At 47.0% G+C, this 27580-nt stretch overlaps 2 protein-coding genes across 2 annotated transcripts in view; both read left to right on the top strand.

The window, feature by feature from the left end:
• Positions 1–3173, top strand: part of LOC142297141 (uncharacterized) — an 88573-nt gene extending 85400 nt beyond the window's left edge. Inside the window, exon 21 of the mRNA XM_075341417.1 lies at positions 1370–3173. Within this exon, the coding sequence (XP_075197532.1) occupies positions 1370–2598 (1229 nt within the window). The 3' untranslated portion in view covers positions 2599–3173. The remainder of the gene's footprint in view (positions 1–1369) is intronic.
• LOC142295895 (uncharacterized) overlaps positions 1–27161 on the top strand; it is a 30593-nt gene extending 3432 nt beyond the window's left edge. Inside the window, exon 2 of the mRNA XM_075339013.1 lies at positions 23977–27161. Within this exon, the coding sequence (XP_075195128.1) occupies positions 23985–25292 (1308 nt within the window). The 5' untranslated portion in view covers positions 23977–23984 and the 3' untranslated portion in view covers positions 25293–27161. The remainder of the gene's footprint in view (positions 1–23976) is intronic.
• The last annotated feature ends 419 nt before the right edge of the window (positions 27162–27580 follow it).

Below are 27580 nucleotides of genomic sequence, written 5' to 3'. Positions count from 1 at the left end.
ATCTCATTGGCTTAATCTAGTAAACACATATGTTCACTACTACAAGTACTTTATATGTCCAGGAACTGTTCAAATAAATTTAGGAGGCTCTGTTTGCTCTGGTTCAAGTCTGAGGCTACAATTGAGGCATTAGCTCTTGGAGGCTACCTCAATTGGTATCTTACTTATTATACATCTTTTAGGAGGTAGAAGTGGAGGAGTAGTGATGAGCGGGCACTACCATGCTCAGGTGCTCGGTACTCGTAACTAGTGATGAGCGGGCACTACCATGCTCAGGTGCTCAATACTCGTAACTAGTGATGAGCGAGCACTACCATGCTCAGGTGCTCGGTACTCGTAACTACTGATGAGCGGGCACTACCATGCTCAGGTGCTCAATACTCGTAACTAGTGATGAGCGAGCAACACCGTGCTCAGGTGCTCGGTACTGGTAACTAGTGATGAGCGGGCACTACCATGCTCGGGTGCTCGGTACTTGTAACTAGTGATGAGCGGGCACTACCATGCTCGGGTGCTCTGTACTGGTAACTAGTGATGAGCGGGCACTACCATGCTCAGGTGCTCAGTACTCGTAACTAGTGATGAGCGGGCACTACCATGCTCAGGTGCTCAGTACTCGTAACTAGTGATGAGCGGGCACTACCATGCTCAGGTGCTCGGTACTCTTAACTAGTGATGAGCGGGCACTACCATGCTCAGGTGCTCGGTACTCATAACTAGTGATGAGTGAGCACTACCATGCTCGGATGCTCAGTACTCGTAACTAGTGATGAGCGGGCACTACCATGCTCATGTGTTCTGTACTTGTAACTAGTGATGAGTGAGCACTACCATGCTCAGGTGCTCAGTACTCGTAACTAGTGATGAGCGGGCACTATCATGCTCATGTGTTCTGTACTTGTACCATGCTCATGTGTTCTGTACTTGTAACTAGTGATGAGCGGGCACTACCTTGCTCGCGTGCTCAGTACTTGTAACTAGTGATGAGCGGGCACTACCTGCTTGAGTGCTGGGTACTCGTAACTAGTGATGAGGGAGCACTACCATGCTTGGTTGCTCGGTACTCGTAACTAGTGATGAGTGAGAACTAAGCCCTAAGCACACTCCCAAGAGACTTGTGTGGCACGCATAGGCCTGGGAGCAGGCAGGAGGTACTGAAGCAGAAGCCACCGCTGAGTAGCCGGAAGGATGACTGTTCCGGTGTCCCTGCCGGTAAGAGGAGGTTGAAAATTGTGGGGACACCGGCGATGGCATTATAGGGAGGAGATGTAGTGTTATATAGCACTTTGGGGGGCTTTGTGGGGAGATTTATATGTGCAGTATGAATTGTATTTTATAATGGATTACTAACCAATGTTTCTTTTTCCAGTTGATGATATGAGGATGAGAGGTGTTGATGGACATCATCTCTGTTCTCCACATCTCAAAGTAGAAGATGATACCACACAAACTAGTTCCATAACTCCTAATATGTTTATAGTACTGTACAGCACAGATCTATCCACTGGTACTGCTGATCACAAGATACTGTCATCTCATGATTCACTGATTGGCAAAAAAACAACTGGACCTAGGCAGCATAAATCATTTTCATCTGCAGAACAATTGAAGAACTCTGATCATTCTGGGCAAGAAAGAATTCTCAAAGATGAAAAACCATTTCCATGTTCAGAATGTGGCAGCTGTTTCCGCTATAAATCAGGTCTTGTAAAACATCAAAGATGTCACACAGGGGAGATGCCATTTTCCTGTTCGGAATGTGGCAGATGTTTTCGCTCTAAATCATCTCTTGTTGTACATGAGCGAACTCACACAGGAGAGAAGCCATTTTCATGTTCAGAATGTGGAAAATATTTTAGCCAGAAATCAAATCTTTCAGGACATCTAAGAATTCACACAGGGGAAAAGCCATTTTCATGCTCGGAATGTGGCAAATGTTTTATCATGAAATCAATTCTTGAGGAACATCAAAGATCTCACACAGGAGAGAAGCCATTTCCATGTTCAGAATGTGGGAAATATTTTGGAAAGAAATCAGTTCTTAGGGAACATCGAAAAACTCACACAGGAGAAAAGCCATATTCATGTTTGGAATGTGGGAAATGTTTTGGCAAGAAATCATTTCTTATGGAACATCGTCGAAGTCACACAGGGGAGAAACCATTTACATGTTTTGAATGTGGGAAATGTTTTGGCCACAGATCAGGTCTTGTTAAACATCAAAGAACTCACACGGGGGAAAAGCCATTCTCATGTTCAGTATGTGGGAAATGTTTTCCCCACAGGTCAGGTCTTGTCAAACATCAGAGAATTCACACAGGGGAGAAGCCATTCTCATGTTCACAATGTGGGAAATGTTTTACGCAAAGGTCAAGTCTTGTTAAACATTACAGAATTCACACAGGGGAGAAGCCATATTCATGTTCCGTATGTGAGAAATGTTTTCCCCAGAGGTCAGGTCTTGTTAAACATCAGAGAACTCACACAGGGGAGAAGCCATATTCATGTTCAGTATGTGGGAAATGTTTTTCACACAGATCAGGTTTCGTTAAGCATCAGAGAATGCACACAGAGATGAAGCCTTTCCCGATAGTGTAAGGGTATGTGTATATGACATTTTTTTTTTTTAAACAGTCAAAACAAATGCATTTTCTAGTGGTACTCCTTCTTTGGGGAGTTCTTGCAGGGATCTTCATTTCCTGAAAAGGTTTTAAACAGTTTTTCAAACGTATTTGAAATTTGTTTTTTTCCTCTGAAATTTTTTTGAGGGCGGCCTTTGGTACATTTTCCATCAGGTGGCACCAAAATGAAGTGAGATGCAGATATTTTCCACCACTTGTTTTTAAAAACTTGTAATAGAAGAAAAATGTTCAAAAGAATGATCATATGAAAAGTAAAGTGGTTTTAGAGTAGAAATAAAAGTGTATTTTAAGGTACTTTTAGTGATGTTTCAGGTGTTTTTTGGAGCAGACACACTCTAAAAAAAACTTTTAAAAAACTCAGCATGCACATACTCTTACAGTGACCGGGTGAGGTAACACAATGCACTACATAGGTAGTGCAGTATATAATCTATGCAATCAATGAATCAATTCATGTTGTTGGACTTGCAATAAAAAAATGTTCACGTGCTTGAAATAAACATGTAAAAAAAACCTCTAAATTTAATTTCTCCCAATAAAAAAAAATTGTTTACCATGGTTTCTGTATGCAATCACTTCTAGATGAAAAACATGTGAGTGGATGGTCATCATATTTTGTATCAGGGCTAATGCAATTATATATTACTAGCTGTACTACCCGGCTTCGCCCGGGTTAATAACTGCTGTTAACAAAATAGAATGTATTAACAAAAATGTATTCTGCACACAAAAACCACAAAACAAATAGATATAAATGTAATTATAATGTCTGTCTCCCCCTCTGTATATATCTCTCTGTCTCTGTCTCTCTCTTTTTCTGTCTGTCTCTTTCCCTGTCTGCCTCTGACTGTCTGTCTCTCTCAGTCTGTCTATTTATCTGTCACTTTCCCTGTCTGTCTTTTTCCCTGTCTGTCTCTTTCCCAAGCTGTACTACCTGGCTTCGCCCGGGTAAATAACTGCTGTTAAAAAAATAGAATGTATTAACATTCCCGGGATAGAATGTATAAATAGAATGTATTAACGCCCGGGATAGTAACTGTCTCTCTGTTTCTCTCCCATTCTCTGTCTGTCTCCCCCTCTGTATATATCTCTCTGTCTCTCTATCTCTTTGTCTGTCTCTTTCCCTGTCTGTCTCTGACTGTCTCTGTCTGTCTCAATCTCTTTCCCTGTCTATCTATCTGTCACTTTCCCTGTCTGTCTCTTTCCCTCTCTTTCCCTGTCTGTCTCTTTCCCTCTGTCTGTCTCTTTGTCTCTTTACCTGTCTTTGTCCGTCTCTTACCCTGTCTGTCTCTTTCTTTCCCTTTCTTTCCCTGTCTGTCTGTTTCCCTGTGTCTGTCTCTGTCTCTTTGTGTCTGTCTCTTTCCCTGTCAGTCTGTCTCTTTCCCTGTGTCTGTCTCTGTGTCTGTCTCTTACCCTGTCTCTGTCTGTTTCTTACCCTGTCTCTGTATGCTTCGCCCGGGTTAATAACTCTTGTTAACAAAATAGAATGTATTAACAAAAATGTATTCTGCACACAACAACCACAAACAAATAGATAGAAATGTAATTATAATGTCTTTCTCCCCCTCTGTATATATCTCTCTTTTGCTCTTTTTCTGTCTGTCTCTTTCCCTGTCTGTCTCAATCTCTTTCCCTGTCTGTCTATCTATCTCTTTCCCTGTCTATCTATCTCTGTCACTTTCCCTGTCTGTCTCTTTCCCTGTGTCTGTCTCTTTCCCCGTCTGTCTCTTTCCCTCTTTCCCGCTGTCTCTTTCCCTGTGTCTGTCTCTTTCCCTGTCTTTGTCTGTCTCTTACCTTGTCTATCTCTTTCCCTGTCTGTCTGTTTCCCTGTGTCTGTCTCTTTGTCTGTGTTTCTCTCTTTCCCTGTCTGTCTCTTTCCCTGACAGTCTGTCTCTTTGTCTGTCTCTTACCCTGTCTATGTCTGTTTTTTACCCTGTCTGTGTCTGCCTCTTACCCTGTCTGTGTCTGTCTCTTTCCCCAGCTGCACTGTGACACGCCAACATTCCATACAAGGGCGTGGCTGTGCATTCTTCTTACGTTCTGGCTGCACTGTGGCTCCCAGCTCCATTCGCTTTAATGGAGGCAGGTTTTTTGGCGAATAACTGTAAAGCGCGGTGTGAGTGTGCAAAATTTTGTAGCTGTAGCTGCGACGATGCAGATGCCAATTCCGGACACACACACACACACACACTCAGCTTTATATATTTTATATAATATACATACATATAATCTCGTATTTATATATATATATATACACACACATATATACACGCTGTGAGGTAGCACGCTCGGCTGCGCTGCAGAAGACACGGGATCCAGGCATTAAGGTTCACAGCACACGGTTTTAATGTCCAAACAAAAAAAAGTCCACAACAATATATACATGTGCCTCTCCAGCAGAGAGCTCAGGGAGTTCTGTTCACTCCCTCACACCCGGCACACCTGCCCTCGTTCCTGTTTCCATTTAACCCTTCCTTCAGTCTGTAGGGAAACAGGATTAACCCTAGAGTGGATTTACTTTCTATCATGGAGTGAGCACAACCGGGGCGAGACATACCGGCCGTCATAGATAACCCCGGTCACAGTCTCACATACCCCCCCCCCTCAGTTCAAGCGTGCGGGGTTGAACTCCCGCCATCAAACACGGGCCGCGGGACAAGGCATCGGCGTTGCCCTGCAACCTACCGGCCCGGTGTTCAACCGTAAACCGGAAGTTCTGCAGAGAAAGGAACCACCGGGTAACCCGGGCATTCCGTTCCTTGGCGGACCTCATCCAGACCAGTGGAGAGTGATCCGTCACCAAGCGAAACTGCCGTCCCAGCAGGTAATAGCGTAGGGACTCCAAGGCCCACTTGATCGCCAGGCACTCCTTCTCCACTACGCTATAATTCCGCTCGGGAGGGGTGAGCTTCCTACTTAAGAAGGTGACGGGGTGTTCCTCCCCCTGAACCACCTGAGACAGCACTGCCCCCAGGCCGACCTCTGAGGCGTCAGTCTGTACTATGAACTCCTTCCGGAAATCAGGGTGTACAAGAACGGGCTGTCCGCACAGGACCCCCTTCAGGGCCCGGAAGGAGTCCTCGGCCTGCGGAGTCCAGCGCACCATGGCGGACTTCTTGCCTTTGAGAAGGTCCGTCAAGGGGGCTGATAGTCCCGCAAAATCCTTTACAAACCTCCTGTAGTATCCCACGATACCCAGGAAGGCCCTAACCTGCTTCGTGGTCAGGGGTCTAGGCCACTTCTGGATCGCCTCAACCTTGTTAATTTGGGGCTTAATCACTCCTTGGCCTATCACGTAGCCCAAGTAGCGGGCTTCCGTGAGTCCCAACGCACATTTCTTGGGATTGGCTGTCAATCCGGCTGTTCGAAGCGCGTCCACCACCGCTTGTACCTGTTCCAAGTGGGTCTGCCAATCGGAGCTGTAAATAATGATGTCATCAAGGTACGCTGATGCATACGCCTGGTGGGGTTCCAGCACTAAGTCCATCAACCTCTGGAACGTGGCTGGAGCGCCATGTAACCCAAAAGGCAAGACAACATAGTGGAAGAGACCCTCCGGCGTAACAAAAGCGGTTTTCTCCTTGGCGGACTCCGTCAGTGGCACCTGCCAGTACCCCTTGGTCAGGTCGAGCGTGGTAAAATACCGCGCCTGTCCCAGCCTATCAATCAGCTCATCCACTCTGGGCATGGGGTAGAGATCGAACTTGGATATTTCGTTCAATCTCCTAGAGTCATTGCAGAACCTTAAGGAGCCATCGGGTTTTGGTATTAGGACGATCGGACTAGCCCATTCACTCCGGGATTTTTCGATGACCCCCAGACGTAACATTGTCTTTACTTCCTCCGATATGGCTTGTCGTCGAGCCTCCGGTACCCGGTATGACTTCAGGCGTACCTTCAGGTGGGGCTCGGTGACAATATCATGTCGTATCAGACTGGTCCTACCGGGCAGCTCTGAGAAGACATCGGGGTTCTGCTGAACCAACCGTCTGGCCTCTCGCCTCTGAGTCTTGGTGAGGGCTTCTCCAATCCTTACTTCCGGTTCGTCCTCTCCGGAGGTCGCTGGAGCCGGAGGTGAACGACCCGAAGAGGAGGGAGATGGGGAAAAAACAGCCATCAGGCTTTCCCGTTCCTGCCAGGGTTTTAACAGGTTGACATGGTATATTTGTTCAGGTTTCCGCCTACCGGGCTGCAATACTTTATGGTTAACCAGCCCGACTCTTTCCTTTATCTCGTAGGGGCCTTGCCACTGAGCCAGGAATTTACTCTCCGCCGTGGGGATTAATACCAACACCCGATCCCCGGGTTTAAAGGTCCGCACGGTGGCTTGTCTATTGTAGCGGCCGCTTTGCGCGGCCTGAGCCTCCTGTAAATGCTCCTTCACAATTGGCATGACCGCGCTTATGCGGTTCTGCATACCCAAAATGTGTTCAATCACACTTTTATGGGGGGTGGGCTCTTGCTCCCATGTTTCCTTTGCCAGGTCCAACAATCCCCGGGGATGTCGCCCGTATAACAACTCAAAAGGCGAAAACCCCGTGGATGCCTGTGGCACCTCACGGATGGCAAACATCAAATAGGGAAGCATCATATCCCAGTCTTTCCCGTCTTTTGAAATCACCCTTTTTAGCATGGTTTTCAGGGTTTTATTGAAACGCTCGACTAAACCGTCCGTTTGAGGATGATACACAGACGTACGCAACTGCTTGATCTGGAGTAGCCGGCATAGCTCTTTGGTCACTTTAGACATGAATGGGGTCCCCTGATCCGTAAGGATCTCCTTGGGCAACCCCACCCGGCAGAACACAGCAAACAACTCCCGAGCTATAAGCTTTGCTGCAGTATGTCTGAGAGGAATCACCTCGGGATACCGGGTGGCATAGTCAACGATCACTAGGATGTGTTGGTGCCCTCGAGCGGACTTTACGAGGGGCCCCACCAGATCCATCCCTATCCGTTCAAAAGGGACTTCTATAATGGGTAACGGTACCAACGGACTGCGAAAATGGGTCAGGGGTGCGGTAAGCTGACACTCCGGGCAGGTTTCGCAGAACCGTTTTACCTCCCCAAAGACTCCGGGCCAATAGAACCTTTGCAATATTCGCTCCTGCGTTTTCTTGACCCCTAGGTGGCCACTCATCAGGTGTTTATGAGCCAAGTCGAGGACCCGCCGACGATGCGGCTGGGGCACCACCAACTGCTCTACCCCCACGCCCCGTATTTCATCTACCCGGTAGAGTAAATCCTGCTTAAGAGCGAAATGGGGGTACCCTACCTGGGCACCGGGCAGCTGTGCCACCCCGTCAATTACTGTCACCCGACTCCGGGCATGTATTAATGTAGGGTCCTGGAGTTGGGCAGTCCCAAACGTATCCGGGGACGCCTCCAACTCCGGGATGGGTTCGACCGTCTCAGCCTCTCCTGCCAATACCTCTAGGGGCGACCTATCGGGTTCACATTCTGTCCCTATCATGGGGACCCCTACGGCAGGTGTCCCGGATTCAGGATTGTAGGGCTCAGGTCCCGGACTGACCAATATCTGAGGAGACTTAGGGGGTCCCTTCCATAAAGTCCAAAAATAGGGCAGATCCCTTCCTAGGATCACGTCATAAGGAAGAGTGTTAAGAAGTCCCACCTCATGTTGCACCTGACCGCAAGGTGCTGTGATGGTGACAATCCCCGTGGGATAGTCTCGGCGGTCCCCATGTATGCAAACCACCCCCACGGTACGTCCTGTGGCCTTTACTTTAGCCCTCAAGGTGGATCGCACAAGGGTCACTAAGCTTCCGGAATCCAACAATCCTGTAACCGGACATCCATTCACCTGTATTTGGCACAAGTGGGGCTCCGTCTCTGGGGAGACCAGGTCAGCGGTACACACCACCTGAGCATACATTGAACCCCGCCGGGTAACCCCACAATCCATGGGCTCCGTGGTGAGTGGACACTGGGCTTCCATATGTCCCACCCGCTGGCACCGCCAACATCTAATGGGGACGGAAACCCCCTTGACGGGTTGTCGTTTAGGGTACAGAACCTTCCGGACCTCAGGATTGGCGGCCACGGCCTCAGGCGGGACGGTAGGGGACTCCTGCACCGTTGTCGACGGTGGGTCCTTGGCCCTAGGCTTGGAGGGGCCGGACCGACGGGCGGTACGCAAAGTCTCAGTGTCCCGTATCAAGTCCTGCGTAGCCACATGCCGCTCTACCAGGGACACTAACTGGTCCAGGGTACTCGGGTCACCCTGTCCTACCCACCTTTGAACGGTGACGGGTAAAGTGCGCACAAAACGATCCACTACTACCCTTTCCACCATCTGCGCCGGGCTCAGAGTGTCAGGCTGCAACCATTTTTTTACAAGATGCAACAAGTCATAGGCCTGGGAGCGTACGGGTTTGGCTTCCTCATAGAACCACTGATTTACCCGCTGAGCCCGTACATAGGTATTCACCCCCAACCGTGCCAGTATTTCGGCTTTTAGGGTCACATAGTCAATGGCGTCCTCGGTACAGAGGTCCAGGTACGCTTTTTGGGGTTCCCCCGTCAGATAGGGCGACAATACCTCAGCCCACTGGGGGGTCGGCAGCTTTTCCCGCTCGGCCACCCGCTCAAACACCGCCAGGAACGCTTCCACATCGTCCCCCGGGGTCATCTTTTGCAACGCTTGTCTCACCGCTTTCCGGACGCTGCCGTCATCACCCGGTCCCGGGGTTGTTGCTGCCGGTCCGGCACGGATCGACTTGGCCAGGAGAACCATCTGTTCTTGGTGCCTTTTTTCCTGCGCTTGCAAGGATTGCTGCTGACGTTCCAACGCCCGGAGCAGGTGTGCATTGGTCTGTTGCTGCTGTGCATTAGCCTCTTGTAGCTGTGCATTAGTCTGTTGCTGCTGCCTTAGTATGTCCTCCATGGCGTCACCGGGTTTGGGCTGTAGTATAGCCGCTCGAATCCAGGACATGCGCAGCTGGGTCACCAGGGATGGATGCTACACCTCACCGGCTGTGATGCCCGCCGATTCTCCACCATATGTGAGGTAGCACGGTCGGCTGCGCTGCAGAAGACACGGGATCCAGGCATTAAGGTTCACAGCACACGGTTTTAATGTCCAAACAAAAAAAAGTCCACAACAATATATACATGTGCCTCTCCAGCAGAGAGCTCAGGGAGTTCTGTTCACTCCCTCACACCCGGCACACCTGCCCTCGTTCCTGTTTCCATTTAACCCTTCCTTCAGCCTGTAGGGAAACAGGATTAACCCTAGAGTGGATTTACTTTCTATCATGGAGTGAGCACAACCGGGGCGAGACATACCGGCCGTCATAGATAACCCCGGTCACAGTCTCACAACGCACATAAATATACACGCACACACATATATAAACATACATATACCAGCTTTATAATTGTAATGATTTCATGACTAATGTTTTAATGCTTTTTCATGAATTGCTCAAGTTTTTAATGGAGCAAACGTCCACACTGTTATATTTTTTATGTATTTCTATAGGTTAAAATTCAATTTTGAGTATTACTTTATGCCCTCCAGTCCCAGCCTCGTTAGCAACATTTTTGAAGAGTGGGTGCGGGAAATCTTCAGCATTTTCCGCAGCCGCACATACCGCAGCATTGATACAGCACTCCCCAAATCCCATAGGATAACATGGGGAGTGGCTGTACTTGCGTAAATCCTCGGATTTATCTGAAAAATCTAGAAAATCAGTGGGTTTCCGCCGAAAAATCCGCGGTTACTTTCTCCCTTGAGCACATAACCCAAGGCTGTGTGCACACAGTGCGTTTTTTGTTGCAGATTTGTTGCAGTTTGTAGCAAAAATCTGCATGTCTATCTTTATGCCAGCTATGGAAGCAAAGTTAATGTAAAGGCCGACGTGTTTTGCGCACATTATTACTTTTTGCAGATTTGGTGCAATCTACAGCATGTGAATATTATTGTATTTTTTACTGCACTTTTTAGCCCTTCAAGCAATTGACTACGTTAAGAAAAACGTATGGCCCCAAAATGTACAAAAAAGCATGTGTTTTTGGTGCATTTTTCTGTCAGAAGGTTCAGATTTCATGGAACATTTCTGCACCCAAACTGCAACATGCGAACAGAGCGCAGCCAACAGAGTCGTCATAATTTACAATATTGTACTGGAGATGATTTTTTGAGGACCTAATTTTCGCAACTACATTCTAGATGATTCACTAGTGAACCAGCTAGATTACAGTGGAGTTTTTTGAGGATTTCCCTATAGCCTCCACTCTGGACATGTCGGTGCTGAGGTGACTAAAATGGAGTTTTTTTAAGATTGGGCTGAGCCTCACAGGGAGAAGCGTAACAGAGCGCAGCAGAGTCGTCACAATCTACAATATTGGATTGGAGTGGATTTTTTGAGGACCTCATCGGAGCCTCCAATCTGGACAGGTCGGTGCTGAGGTGACTAGAATGGAGTTTTTTTGAAGATTGGGCGAAGCCTAAAGGGGGAAGCCTAAAGCGTAACAGAGTGTAGCAGAGTCGTAATAATTTACAATATTGGCTCGTAGTTGATTTTTTGAGGACCTCATTTTAGCCACTCCATTCTAGATGATTCACTAGTGAGCTGTCTAGATTGGGGTGGATTTTTTGAGGACCTCATCGTAGCCTCCAATCTGGACAGGTCGGTGCTGAGGTGACTAGAATGGATGTTTTTCTGAAGATTGGGCAGAGCCTCACAGGGAGAAGCGTAACAGAGCGCAGCAGAGTCGTAATAATCTACAAAATTGGAGTGTAGTTGCTTTTTGAGGACCTAATTTTAGCAACTCCATTCTACATGATTCACTAGTGAGCTGTCTAGATTGGAGTGGATTTTTTGATGATCTCCCTGTAGCCTCCATCAGTGGCATAACAGCAGTAGAGGCAGGCCACTTGACCGCTATAACCTCGTGAGTCACTGGGGCCCGATGACAGCGCTCGCATCAGCCCACCTCCCGTGGACCCCCTGCCGAGCATCGCACTTTAATTTATATCGGCATCACAGATGTCAATACAATTGAAAGGAATGATGAGAGAAGGAGCAGAGCACTCCCTTTCTCATCATTCTCCCGCTGTGTGTCTGTGACACTCTGATGTGTCAGCACAGAGGAGTGCGGTGGCTTCACTACTGCGTGCCACTGTGCTAAAATGTCAGAGTGGCAGAACAGTGGACATACACACACTGAGGAGACTGGGGCAGTGAGGGAATGAGGAGAAGTGAGTATATTTGTGTATTTAATCAGGATGGCCAGAGAACTATGGAGAAGCATACTACTATATGGGGGTTGCAAAATAGTATATGGGGGCTGCATATAACTATATATTGGCGCACAATATTATATTGGGGCACACAATATGGTGGTGCACTATATGGGGGCTGCATACTAGTATATGGCGGAATATAAGGGGTGAATACTATTTTATGGAGGACTATAAGGGGTGTATACTAGTATATGGAGGAATATAAGGTGTGCATAATACTATATGGAGGAATATAAGAGGTGCATAATACTATATGAAGGATCCCTTTTACATGGAATATAGGGGGGAAAATACATGGAGGACTATGGAGCTGCATAATCCAATATGAAGGACTATGGGGTGCATTATAATACATATAGGACTCTGGGGGTTGCATTATATGGAGAACTAATGGGGTTACCTTATACATGGACTATAGGGGTACAATATATATGGAGGATTATGGGGCTGCATAATACCATATGAAGGACACCTTATACATGGAATGCAGGGGTGCATTTTACATGGAGGACTATGGGGCTGCATAATACAATATGAATGACTATGGGGCTGCATTATATGAGGACTAATGGAGTTACCTTATACATGGGCCATAGGGCTGCATCAGAATACATGAAGGACTCTGGGGTGAATAATACAATATGAAGGACTATGGGGACTGCATTATAATACATATAGGACTATGAGGTTCATTAGAATATATGGAAAACTATGGGGTGCAGTATAATATACAGAGGACTATGGGGTGCAGTATAATATATAGAGGACTATGGGGTGAATTATAATACATGGAGGACTATGGGAGTTGTATTATAATAATTGGAGGGCTATGAGAGCTACCTTATACATGGAGGACTATGGGAAATGCATTATAATACAAGGAGGACTATGGGGCGCATTCTAATAAAATGAAGGGTTATGTGGGACCCAATATACTATATGGAAGAATATGTGGGGGCCATTATAGTATTTGGAGAACTATGTACGAGGGGGGACAAAGACATAAGCTTGGGATGGGAATGGTTTGTGCTGATGGAAAGAGGCTCTTTCCCGCAGCACCCAGCTTTCCGATCCTATGATATGGGAAAGCTGCGTGCTGAGGGAAAGATGTATAGCAGAGCATAGGTAAGCTGGGTGCTAAGGACAAGATGGATATCAGAACATAGGAAAGCTGGGTGATGATAGAAAGAGGGATTTCAGATCATGGGAAACATGGGTGCTGAGGGAAAGAGCCAAGTGTTAACGTCATTATCCCGTACCCCGAGTGTCAACGTCATTATCCCATACCCCGAGTGTCGGTGTCATTATCCCGTACCCCGTGTGTCTGTGTTGGGGGGGCTCAAGTCCAAACTTTGCACTGGGGCCCATCAAACCCTAGTTACACCACTGCTCAGTACAGAGATGACTAGATCGCAGTTGTTGCACTGAGGTTCGTGTACTGTCTATAAGGCCAGTCACACTGGCGTATGACTCGAGAAAATCTCGCATTGAACTCGACTTTATGTTAGACAATGATGCAGCTCAGATCTACGATTTTTTCTTCAGTCCCAATCGGACTGAGGAAAAAATGGCAGCATGCAGCGATTGCAAGGAGTCTCAACTCTCTTGCACTCATACATGTCTATGGGTGCGTGTGAAACATCGCACTGCACTCGGATGAAATCTGGATATATGCAAAGACAAGTAATGGAGAAGATGGAGAGATTAATTTGTCCCTCTCCTCTGCACCTGTGATCCGATCACTGGATCGGATCACTGTATAATGACACTCGACTCACACTCGCAGCAGAGCCTGATCCAAGTGCCATTAGCATATCTCATCTGATGCATTATGCTAGTGTGGCTCTGGCCTAAGGAAAGCCCTCTGTAGTTACTCCATTCTAGTTTTCTCAGTACAGATATGACTAGATCAGAGTTGCTGCACTGAGGCTCATGATTTCTGAGTTCAGAGTACTGTCTATAAGGGACGTCCTCTGTACAGAAACTCCATGCTATCTCACTAAAGAGGTAACTAGATCGGAGTTGCTGCACTGAGGTTCATGATTTCTGAGGTCACAACACTGTCTATAAGAACGGCCTCAGCCAGTCCATGTGTCGCGGGCGGAGGAGGGGACGCTGCGCTCTCCCACTGCTCGGGTCCGGCCGCTGCTGCGGCTGCTCGGTGGTGGCTCGAGCGGTGGGCCGGATCCCGGGGACTCGAGCGGCGTTCCTCGCCCGTGAGTGAAAAGGGGTTTTGATTGTGGGGATTTGATTATTGTCCGTGGTGATAATAGTGACACCACCGCTGCTCTGGACGGGGATCCCGGGAGCGGTGACAAGGAGCAGCTTTGTTGTTAATTCTCCCCTCCGTGGGTAGGGGGTTGGTTGTCCTGGGGCCCGGTGATGGGGTAGGGATGGATGGCAGGCGGGTTACGGGGCCTGGTGACGTGCAGGGTCGCGGGGGCAGCGCTGTGCCGCACGGCACGGTGGTACTCACTTAGCCCAATGATGAGGACACAGTTCTCGGTAAAACACACGGCTGGATGGACGGGTCCCACAGACGGCTGCGGTGTTGATTCTCCCAGCAGGTTGATGGTGACTGCCTTTCCCTGCACCTATGTACGGTAGATGGTTCCGATGGGTTCCCACCGGAAACCCGCTCCCCAGCTTGGGTATGAGCTGGAGGAGCCCCTTTTTGCCCGCAGGCTCTGGCCCTGGGAAACGGTTGCCTTGGCGGTGTCTCCCTCTCCTGGTTGGACTGTTGCCTTCTTTCGGGACTTGGCTGCTGGGGAACCCGGGAGGTTCCCTTCACTAACGGATTCGGCAAATTCACGGCGACTCCTAGCCTTGCCGGGGTCCGCAAGCCCCTGCCAGATGGTGCTGACTTCTCTTTGTGTACCGGTCCGGTACCGCCGGGCCACCGCCCGTCCACGGTCCTTACGGTAAACTCGGATAGGCCACAACTGCAGACGGTCACCACCGTCTGCCAACCTTGCTGGACGTGCCCGGGCTCCAACCCGGACACCTGCAGTAGCTCAGCACGCTTTTACTCTCTGCACTTAACTCTGCTCCGCACTCAAGCTCTGCCTGAGCTAAACTGACTAAAGTTTCCTGCCTCCAGGGCTGTGAACTCCTCAGTGGGCGGAGACCAACCACCTGGCCCACCCCCTGGAGTGATCATCAGCCCCTGGAGGAAGGTAACAAGGGTTTTGTGTCTGACTTCGGTGTGCCTGACCGGGAGTGTGGGGTGTGTAGGTGTTGTTCTCTGTGGCCCCTGGCTTGTCCAGGGCGCCACACATGCAGTGTTCCGAGATTGTACAGACGTGCATAGATGTTTGAATAAGCCCTTATACAGATTACATGAAGACTCCCATAAACATAGGGCTAAAGTCGCCAGGATCAGACATCAATCTGATGTGTATGGGGGCTTCCCGACTTACCTCGATAATGGATGTCAAAGAGAAGGAACTGGAGTGTTGGAATTCCACTTGTTGATCCTTTTGTTCTCTTGGAAGAAAATCCACCACCAGCGGAGGCGACATCTGCTCTCTGATAGAGAACACAAGAACATTTGGCCCAGTACTTCTGTATGTGATAGTCATGAGAGAGCTGTCAGCCAAATGATTGTAGGGATTGTTTACGGGACTTAAAGGGATTGTTTAGTGAAAGCAAGCTATCACCTATCCATGGGCCAGGTGATAACCTGCTGACCAGTGTCCAATCACTGGGACCTGCACTGATTGGGAAAACAGGGAATTATTATGCATGTCTCAGGTATGTGTGACATCCATTTTTAACACGGATGCCACACGTACTCATGTTATTCTATGGTGTTCCTCACACATGCGTGTTTTTACATGGACCGTGTGGCCCCACGTTTCCCTGCATGCAGACATATCTGTTTTTTCTCCGGCAGCACGGGTGTCACACGTGTCTCTGAAATAAAATTAATTTTTATACTCACTTGTCTCCAGGCCTGCTGTCACTTGCTTCCGATCCCCGCTCATTATACTCAATGAATATGCACTGCACGGAGGACCTGGAAGCACCAGAGACATCAGTGCTGGGGACAGCATTGCTGCGGACAGGTGAGTATCCAAGGAACTCTGATGATATCCTGACGACACCCACGATACCGCGGGTGTAGCGACAGTGACTTCACGGGTTCATCAAAGTTCATTGGGAACGCCGACGAACCCACAGTAGCGCAGACGTCACAGAGGTATCATCAGGATGTCATCTGAGTTCATTGTGAACGCTGATTAACCCGTGATATCACTGCCGCACCCGCAAACATACTGTTGAGGGCGTCCCTGCGGTGACCTGAGCTCACCTTATGAGATTCAGGGCACCGAATGGAAGCATACACAGCAATGTGTGTGTGTGCGCGCTCTCACAAACAATGAGGAACGATCGGTTCTCCATTGAACGTGACAGCAGTATGGGATCGACGTGGCCGCTCCCAATTGGATTTCGGCAGACCAGGATTAGGGCTTTGATAGAGAAATAAATTGGAATAGAGGGTGTCTCTTGTCTTTATTTATTGAATGATTTTCTATTTTCATGTCTTTCCAGGTTTGCTTTTGGGGAACGTCGTGGGACCTCACCATGGATTACGGCGTAACTTTTTTTTTTATTTATAAAAATCAAATAAATTGGTGAATGAGGGCTGAGTCAGAGGTTTTTTGTTCAAATAAACTTTGTTATTCTCCTTTCAACTACTGGATTAGTAGTAAGGGTGTATGCTGGAGCTGGCATCAACCCCACAAATATTACCGTTTGCCATTGCACCAAAGCAACGTAAAGAGCCAGGTCCAGCACCACAATTGGCGCATCTAATAGATGTGCCTCTGTGAGCTACTATTGTTAGGCTGGAAAGGGACAAATTACAATGGCCCTTTCCACCCTAATAATATCATCCACCAGTTGTCTGCTGTACCATGGCTGGTTTTTAGTAAAAATGGAGGGGACCCCACTTAATTTTTTTAAATCTAAAAATGTAATAAATAAGCATGGGATCCCCTCTATTTTTCATAACCAGCCAAGGTACAGCAGACAACTGAAAGTGTCGCTGACAGGCAAAATCGAGGAGGTTAAGTTCGATGTGGGTCTCCTCAGGCTGGATTTGCCTCATAAAACTATTTACCGTAAATGTCTTATATGTATATATTATTCATGGAAATTCAGGAAACATGTCTTTCCTCATAGTTATTATTACTACTGTGTTTTTCCAAAAATAAGACACTGTCTTATATTTTTTTCTGCCCCCCAAAAAAGCACTAGGGCTTATTTTTGGAGGAGGTCTTATTCTTGGAGAAACAAGGTTGGGGGGTAAGTTTACCCCCCAAAAAAAGCAGCCCCCCTGCCCAGGAGACTCATACTCACCAGACCCGGACGTGGCTCCCAGGTCTTCCTGTGATTTCCGGTTGGTGCTGCACGCCGCCCTCCCGTGCTGCTGCTGGCACACACACACACACACACACACACACACACACACACACACACACCTATCGCACGTGCGCACATCACATCCAGCGCAACCGGTCGCAGGGAATGATGGGAGGAAGTCACGTGTCCACCAGCAGTTTCTGTTCTGCAGGTCCTTGCGCTCCACCGCACTGCCTCTAAGGATTCTTCCAGGGAGAAGAGATCGGTGTCGCTGGATGTGGTGTGTATGTATGCGATCCGATGTGTGTGCGATCTGGTGTGTGTGTGAGATCTGATTGTGTGTGTGTGTGTGTGTGTGAGTGAGAGATCTGATGTGTGCGGGGGTGCGATCACTGCAGGTCTTCTGCTCGGCGTCTGGAGAGTATGATTGCAGGGTGCCCGCTGTGTGTCCTGCAGTATCTGTATCTTTTTTAGCTGCACAGACACTTCATTATTGATCTGCGACTAGGGCTTATTTTCGGGGGAGGGCTTCTATTTAAGCCTTGCTCCGAAAATGCTGAAAATCCCTGCTAGGGCTTATTTTTGTGGGAGGTCTTATTTTTGGAAAAACACTGTATTAATTTTGAGCAATATTTTCCATCATTCTGCCGGACACTAGTGCAGTGTGATACAACATCTACAAACACAAACATGATTGGAGTGAAGGTTACATGATACCTTAAAGAAGTTATCCAGTTACCAAAACTGATTTTTCTTTTCTCGTAAATCTTGCTAATATGTGCCTCTCCACACATCTATTATGTTTTTTCAGCAATATTACCTTTTATCGTGCTTATGTTAGCAGACGGTGCTTTATATATAATCTCAATTCATCTGATGCAATCATTGCCGAAACCAAATGCCCGCAGCACCTCCAGCAGGTATGGCCATTCTATAGAGTCAAACGCCTTGGCCGCATCCAATGAGACCAGAGCCCAATCCTCCTCTAACTTTGTACCCATCTGTAAGATCACCTGCGCCCTCCTCAGGTTATCCGAGGTACTCCTACCCGGAATGAATCCCGACTGGTTTCATGTATTATGGAGGAGATCACTTTGTTAAGTCTAGTTGCCAATATTTTGGTAAGAATTTTATAGTCAGAGTTCAACAAAGAGATCGGTCTGTACGAGCCACAATCCAATGGGTCCTTGTCTGGTTTTAGTAGCAGAACGATGGTTGCCTCATAGAAAGAGTCAGGCAACCGTCCCGTTCGGAACGAAGCCTCAACAGTTTCCAGGAGGGCTGGAGCAAGCCCCCCTGATATTTGCTAAATATTTCAATCGGGAGTCCGTCAGGACCAGACGCCCTACCTTTATTAAGTGCCCCCCCATCGCTTCCACCATCTCCTTCATACTAATGGGCTCATCCAAGGCCGATCTCTGGGCCGAAGTCAACCTAGGAAACTCCAGATCTTGCAGGTAATCAGCAATCTCCTCCCTCGACATGGTCAGTCTGGACTCATATAGGTTCCTATAAAATTCCAAGAACACTTCCAGAATGTCATTGATGGAAGTAACTGGTTCGCCACTAGGGGCTCTAATCTTAAGGACCGCAGGTGAGCTATTGGACTGGTGCACCAAGAACGGTAGTAGGCTACTAGATTGGTTCCCTTGCTCGAAATACCTCTGGTTCGTGAAGAAGACATGTCTCTTGGCCTTGTCCTGTAAATATAAAAGATATTTCCTCCCAGCTTGTAACCATTGAGTTCTATTTTCCTCAGACGGGTCCGAAGTAAATCTATGTTCTAGTGTTCTATTTTGAGTGGACAATTCCTCCTCCTCTCTGGCCGCATGTTTCTTAATATATGAGATGGAGGAGTGACCGCATCCCCTCAAATACGCTTTAAGTGCGTCCCAATAGGCCGAGTGATTTTCCTCTATGGAATTCGTCTCAGTATATGCCATAATTTGGTCAGGAATCCTAGCATTGGTTCCGAAAAGTGAAAGCCACCAAGGGTTAATTTTCCGTGACAATCTGTGTGATTTACAAACCCTCCCACTTAATGCCGACAAATACCGGGGAGTGGTCTGATACTGATCTGGGCAAGTGGCATACCGATTGTATATGAGCACAGACTCTCTCATTCCCACAGATGTAGTCAATCCTAAATAAAGAATATTTCCCCGGAGTATAACATGTGTACTCTCTGAATACTGAATTATAGAACCGCCACATGTCACGCCATCCCACCTCCTGTAAGAATGCACTCAATCTAGTTTGTATCGTAGGAGAGATAGAGGTCTGTCGGGCGCTGAATCTATCCAGTCCTGGGTTATTGATCAAGTTAAAGTCCCCCATGCAGAGCACCAAAGCTTGTGGGAATTGCGAGGCAAACTTAGCCGCCTCATACAGTATCGAAATTCCCATCGCAGGGGGGGGATGTATATGGCCAGGATCACTATCATTACCCCATCAATGTGAGCTTGGATAAATACATATCTCCCATCATTGTCCTTTATAATCCTACCCGGGTCCCAGCGCAATGTTTTGTGGATTTGCCCTGATACTCCCCTAGAATATGAGGAATGAACAGAGTGGGCCGACCATTGAAGCCAAGGCTTCTGGAGCACTCTAGTGGTCTCTAACAATAAATGGGTCTCTTGTAAACATACGATCTGAGCTTTGGATCTTTTGATATGTGCAAATACTGCCGCCCTTTTCCTGGATGTGCCCAGTCCCCGAACATTCCATGTCATTAAGTTTAAAGCCATTGAAAGATATCACCTGCTAGACTAAATGAAGTATGTCAAGAACTTAACCTCCAGTAGAACTTGGGTGAACGTACCCTTGAATGCGAACAATCGGCTGCACTTATGCAGCCGACAAGAACTGGTCCAGTAGTGCGACCAGGAGAGATTTTCCCTAGCAACGACTAGGGTGAACCAACGTGGCTAGATAATGTACTTGGTACGGGGGTGTCCTCAAACAAGGACTTGAGCGGCTCCTGCAGTCCAACAGCTTAAATTTTGTCAATTACCTTGCTACATAACCTATAACATGCATAAATAAAGGAAAGAATAGGGGGGTATGGAGATAGGAGGAAGAGGGGGGAGAGAGGGAGAGAGGGAAAAAAAAAAGGGGGGAGGAGGGGGGTGGAGAAGGGAGAGGTATGGAGGGGGGAGGAGGGGGGGTGGAGATGGGAGAGGTATGGAGGGGGGAGGAGGGGGGGCGGAGAAGGGAGAGGTATGGAGGGGGGAGGAGGGGTGGTGGAGAAGGGAGAGGTATGGAGGGGGGAGGAGGGGGGAAAAGTATGAAGAAGGAGAGGTATGGAGGGGGAGGGAGCAGGGGGGAAGCGGGGGGGGGGTTGAGGGAGGGGGGAATTGGGGGTTGAAAACAAGGGGAAAGGACTGTGGGGGAGAGAGATTGAGAGGACAGGAGGGGGGGGGGAGGGTTGGTGTGAGGGGAGGAGAAAGGGGGGGAGTAAGGGGGGGGCAGGGATAAGGGGGTTGAGCAGGAGAGGAAGGGGAAGAATGAGAGTGTGGAAGGAACCAAAGGGATAGTTGCAAGTAGCCTTAGGTTATGAGATACTATAATACGTGGTAGCCTAAGAAACTTCATAAAGCTCTACAATAGAAACCAACATTGTGAACCTAGATGTGTTGCAGAATAGTGCGATCCCAAAATGGAGTCCCATACCGGACTGAGAAATACAGGATAACATGAGTCCGCTTGAAGGTGCTTTTGGTGACGCAGCAACGATCCGGCCCAAGTCCCGTCGGACCTCACCTCAGTGTCCTCACAGTCCGGGCCCCACAAGCGACGCAACTGCGACCGAAGTGGCGGGACTCTGGGACTCAAACTGAACTCAGCAATGATCGCAGGCCATGTCATATTCGAGAACGCAGCCCCGGCCCGCCTCCAGTTATCCAGACGCGGGGGGGAGGTTAGACAACTGGCTCAGTGGAGGACCCATATTGGTCGCATCTGGGGGCCCACAAGCGTTCCGGAGGGTCGCAATCGCAACAGCGCATCTTCACATAATCACCAGCTTATCAGCAATCTGAAGCCAGGAGATCGGGGAGCGGGCGCAACAGCGATCCCGAACCCCTCTCCACTTACAAAACAGGAGAAAAGAAGGAAAAATTATTTTGCGCCTTCAATAACGAGGGACGCAGGATTCCAACAGTGGAAGATCAAAAATCGATCGCAACTGTGATTTCAAACACAACGCCCCAGAAACTGGAATCGCATTTTCGTCCTCACTCCGGAAGAGAAAAGGGGAGGTGGGTCGAAACCGCGATGTAGACACAACAACGATCACCAAGGTGTCGCCCGAATCAGCAGCACATCAGCGTTTCCTTTCAGCGAGTTGATCCAATCATCCGCTTCCGCAGGAGAGGTGAAGAAAAGGGAACGCTCTTGATGAACCACTCTAAGACGAGCTGGGAAGATCATGGAGTAGGCAATCTGGTGTTCTCAAAGGCGTCTTTTCACTTGGATGAAGGATGCCCTTGTTTTCTGGAGAGACGCAGAGAAGTCAGGGAAGATCAATATGGAGGCGTTATTATGTGAGATCGGGCCCTTGCGTCTCGCCGCACTTAGGATCGCATCTCTATCCCTGCTGCTCAATAGTCGGGCCAAGAGAGGTCTGGCCGGCACCCGATGGGCTCTTTCTATGGCGAAAGCCGCAGACAACGTCGTATCAGGGAAGGTTTCGGAGAGCCATGTTTCCATAAACTTACATGGGTCGCTCCCTTCTGTTCTCTCCGGCATCCCTAGGATTCTTAAATTATTGCGACGCAGACGATTCTCTAGGTCATCAGCCCTCTGTGCCCAGTTGTTTGCCGCACTTTCCAAGGAGGATAGTCTGCCCGGCGTCGCTCTTGCGTCGTCCTCTAGCGTGGAGATCCTCTGCTCCGTCTCCTTTACCCGCTCTCTTAGGTTTTGCAAATCCAGCCTGAGGAGACCCACATCGAACTTAACCTCCTCGATTTTGCCTGTCAGCGACACTTTCGAATCCTGGATCGCTGCAAGTAATTGCGTAGTGACTTGCTGCAAGGTCATCTCCTGCGATCCCTTAGATCCGGCCTCCATGTCCTCCTCCTCCTCCGCCTCGCTGGCTTCCCGCTCTGCCTGTTTGCCGGCGCCATCTTGCTGGGAGTCCCGGGCAAATTTCTTCAGCTTCTCGGCCGCCGCAGCGCTAGGACCTCTACTCATGTTACCGATCAGGATAATCACCGCACCACAGGTGATCCGGAGGTGTATTTAGGCACCAATTTCGGCAGGATTAATATAGTAAATCAGCGTTGGATAGCAGAGCTGCTCTCAAGTGCGACCGCTCATGCTGCCCGCTGGCCACGCCCCCACTGTGAATCCTTCTTTACTCCTGGATTATTGTTAGGCTGTGTTCAGATGCAGAATTTATTTCTCGGCAGCCAAAACCTGCACTCTTGGTGGTAAAAATGTTGCATTCAAAATACAGGTTTTGCTTTTTTTTAAGTTTTTTTTTTTTCTTTTCAAGGGGTGCAGATTATATGTGTGATTTATCTACAGTACATGTTTTATTAAAGTTTTATTCATCAAAACTGTAGCAAAACCTGTTTGCTTTCTTTTTTGTAGCATTTCATTGCTTTCCATGGGTCAAAAATGACGAGGTAAAACTGCTGAAAGAATTGACACACTGCAGATTTCAAACCTGCTGCTGCAGTGCTCAAATTTAGTCAGGAAAAAATAAAAACGAGGGTGTGCATGAAATTACTGAAATGTCATTGCTTTTGCTGGTACTACAAAATGTAGCTTCTTTGCTGCAGTAAAATACGTAGCAAAAATAAATCCTGCAAATATGCTGCATTCACCATAACCTCATCGTTCCCTGGAAGGTAACGGAGATGTTTTCTGGATTTATATTTATTCCATTTATTTATTGGGAAGGTTGAGTTCTTATTGATGCATTTACAATACAATAAGTAAAACCTTTAAGAATAAGTTTATGGAATATGTTGGTCTTAGATTCTTGAAAGAGAGAAAGTGTAGGGGTGTAGGTATAGATGAGTGTTGTGCTGATGGGTGTGCATAGGCTTCTGCTGGAAAAAAGACCCTAGGTGCTTCTCCGGAGGCTATCTCGTCACTGTGGCAGCTGACCCCAAGGGTTGAGGATACAGGGATAGGCTCAGATGTAGACATTACAACTGGTGCAGACTTGGACGGCTGGTTCAGGCTGGTGCAGTGGATACAGCAGGTACTAGAACACAGGGAAGGGTTCGCAGATACAGGTAACAGGGAACTGGAACGAGAGCTGACAACTAGCAGTGTGTCCATACCAAAAGACCAAAAGTTGCTCAGGCACCTCCCGTAAGGGGAGGATGCCTTTTAATATCTAGTGCCTCTCAGCCTTTCCAGGTTAGGGCATGCTGGACCTTTTAAGAGCAGGGAGACTTGCGCCCTAAACGCACTCCCGGGAGACTTGTGTGGCACGCATAGGCCTGGGAGCAGGCAGGAGGTACGGAAGCAGACACCACCGCTGAGCAGCTGGAAGGGTAAGTGATCCGGCGTCCCTGCCGGTAAGAGAAGGTTGAAAATTGTGGGGACACCGGCGACAGCATTATAGGGAGGAGATGTAGGGTGATATAGCACTTTGGGGGACTTTGTGGGGAGATTTATATGTACAGTATGAATTGTATTTTAGAATGGATCACTAACCAATATTTCTTCTTCCAGTTGATGATATGAGTATGAGAGGTGCTGATGGACATCATCTCTGTTCTCCACATCTCAAAGTAGAAGATAATAGCGCACAAACTGATTCCATAACTCCTAATATGTATATAGTACTTAACAGCACAGATCTATCCACTGGTACTGCTAATCATAAGATACTGTCATCGAATGAGTCAATGATTGGCAAACAAACAACTGGACATAGGCAGGATAAATCATGTCCATCTGCGGAACAATTGAACAAGAACTCTGATCATTCTGGGCAAGAAGGAATTCACAAAGATGAAAAACAATTTTCATGTTCAGAATGTGGCAGCTGTTTCCGTTATAAATCAGGTCTTCAAATACATCAAAGATGTCACACAGGGGAGATGCTATTTTCCTGTTCGGAATGTGGCAGATGTTTTCGCTTTAAATCAGCTCTTGTTGTACATGAGCGAACTCACACAGGGGAGAAGCCATTTTCATGTTCAGAATGTGGAAAATATTTTAGCCAGAAATCAAATCTTTTGGGACATCTAAGAAGTCACACGGGGGAAAAGCCATTTTCATGTTCGGATTGTGGCAAATGTTTTACAATGAAATCAGTTCTTGAGGAACATCAAAGATCTCACACAGGGGAGATGCTATTTTCCTGTTCGGAATGTGGCAGAGGTTTTCGCTTTAAATCATCTCTTCTTGTACATGAGCGAACTCACACAGGGGAGAAGCCATTTTCATGTTCAGAATGTGGAAAATATTTTAGCCAGAAATCAAATCTTTTGGGACATCTAAGAAGTCACACGGGGGAAAAGCCATTTTCATGTTCGGAATGTGGCAAATGTTTTACAATGAAATCAGTTCTTGAGGAACATCAAAGATCTCACACAGGAGAGAAGCCATTTCCATGTTCAGAATGTGGTAAGTATTTTGGAAAGAAATCAATTCTTAAGGAACATCGAAAAACTCACACAGGAGAAAAGCCGTATTCATGTTTGGAATGTGGGAAATGTTTTGGCAAGAAATCATTGCTTATGGTGCATTGTCGAAGTCACACAGGGGAGAAACCATATACATGTTTTGAATGTGGGAAATGTTTTGGTCACAGATTAGGTCTTGTTAATCATCAAAGAACCCACACAGGGGAAAAGCCATTTTCATGTTCCGAATGTGAGAAATGTTTTCCAGAGAGGTCAGGTCTTGTTAGACATCAGAGAACTCACACAGGGGAGAAGCCATATTCATGTTCAGTATGTGGGAAATGTTTTTCACACAGATCAGGTTTTGTTAAGCATCAGAGAACACACACCGAGGAGAAGCCTTTCCCGATAGTGTAAGGGTATGTGTACATGGTATTTTTTTTTTTTTCAGTCAAAACCAATGCGTTTTCTAGTGGTATTCCTTCTTTGGGGACTTCTTGCAGGGATCTTCATTTCCTGAAAAGGTTTTCAACAGTTTTTCAAGCGTATTTGAAATGTTTTTTGGGGGCAGCCTTTTTTAATTGGAAAGTAGTAGTTTGGTACGTTTTCCATCAGGTGGCACTTAAATGCAAATATTTTCCACCACTTGTTTTTCAAAACCTGAAGTAGAAGAAAAAATCTTCAAAAGAATGATGATATGAAAAGTAAAGTGGTTTTAGAGTAGAAATAAATGTGTATTTTAAGGTACTTTTAGTGATGTTTCAGGTGTTTTTTTGGAGCAGACATACTCTAAAAAAACCTTTTTAACCCTTTCAGCCCCCGGGCACTTTCCGTTTTTGCGTTTTTTGTTTTTTGCTTCCCTTCTTCCGAGAGCTGTAACTTTTTTATTTTTCCATCAATCTTGCCATATAAGGGCTTGTTTTTTGCGGGAGGAGTTGTACTTTTAAATGAAACCATAAGTTTTACCATATAGTGTACTGGAAAACGGCAAAAAAATTCCAAGTGCGGAAAAATTGCAAAAAAAGGGATTGTACAATAGTTTTTGGGATATTTTATTCACTGTGTTCACTATATGGTAAAACTGATATATCTATGTGATGCCTGAGGTCGGTGCGAGTTTGTAGACACCAAACATGTATAGGTTTACTTGTATCTATGGGGTTAAAAAAAAATTCACAAGCTTGTCCAAAAAAAGTGGCGCACGTTTTGCGCCATTTTCCAAAACCCGTAGCGTTCTCATTTTTCGGGATCTGAGACTCAGTGACGGCTTATTTTTTTGAGTCTCGACCTGTCGACCTGATGTTTTTAACGGTACCATTTTTGCGCAGATGCTACGTTTTGATCGCCTGTTATTGCATTTTGCGCAAAATTTGCGGCGACCAAAAAACGTAATTTTGGCATTTGGAATTTTTTGCCGCTACGCCATTTACTGAACAGATTAATTGATTTTATATTTTGATAGATCGGGCATTTCTGAACGCGGCGATATCAAATATGTGTATATTTTTTATTTTTTTTAACCCTTTAATTTTCAATGGGGTGAAAGGGGAATGATTTGAACTTTTAGGTTTGTTTTTTTTTTTTTTTATTTTTTAAAACTTTTTTTTTACTTTTTTGTTTATTTTACTAGTTCCCCTAGGGGGCTATAGCGATCAGCAATCTGATCGCTCTTATCTATCTGCTGATCACAGCTATACAGCTGTAAACAGCAGATTCAGTCACTTCCTGTTTGACCCTGCTCCGAGCCGGGTGAAAACGAAAGTGAAACTTCGTAGCGGCAGGCGTCATCAGAAGACCCTGTGCTACGATGGCAACCACCGAAAGTCACGTGATCATGTCACGCGACTTCCGGTGGGGACGGGGTAAATAACTGTCATGGCGGCGCCCATATACATATCGCTGCCAGATTTTGGCAGCGAAATGTAAGGGGTTAATGGCCGCGGGTGGAAGCGATTCCACCCGCGGCTAGCAGGCACACATGTCAGCTGTTGAAAACAGCTGATATGTGTGCGGATCGCCACCGCCTGCCCACGGCAGGGGGCGGGGATTAACGGCACATGATCCATGACGTACCCAGTACGTCATGGGTCGTTAAGGGGTTAAAAACTCAGCGTGCACATACCCTTACAGTGACCAGGTGAGGTAATACAATGCACTACATAGGTACTGTAGTATATAATCTATGCAATCAATGAATCAATGAATCAGTTCATGTTGTTGGACTTGAAATAAAAAAAAATGTTCACGTGCTTTAAATAAAAATGTAAAAAACCCTCTAAATTTAATTTCTCCCAATAAAAAAAATGTTTACCTTGGTTTAAGTTCAATTCAATTGCCCTCATGGATGAAAAACATGTGAGTGGATGGTAATCATATTTTGTATTTGGACTAATACAATTCTATATTATTGGGGCTCTTGCAGAAAATTTAGTATTTCACCAATGTATTTGGAGATAAGGCCTTGTGCATAAATATGTGATACATTTACACAGCGACAAATAGTGATCAGAAACTTGATTCTGCACTGGTTGAGCTTAACGTTTCCGAATACCAATACTCAAATTGATTTGGACGATTTTCCTAAAGTGGCTGCTGCTGTGATACAGATAGAATGAGACAGACAAGAAGGATTGTGAGACCCTGGACACAGTCCGGCAGTTGTCCTCATTGTGCCTGTAAGTTACCCCACGCAATAGTAAAGCCAA

Source organism: Anomaloglossus baeobatrachus, chromosome 3, assembly GCF_048569485.1.
Source record: "Anomaloglossus baeobatrachus isolate aAnoBae1 chromosome 3, aAnoBae1.hap1, whole genome shotgun sequence".
Lineage (NCBI taxonomy): Eukaryota > Metazoa > Chordata > Amphibia > Anura > Aromobatidae > Anomaloglossus > Anomaloglossus baeobatrachus.
Note: the sequence above shows the minus strand (reverse complement) of the source record. Positions and strands in the feature narration are given on the sequence as shown.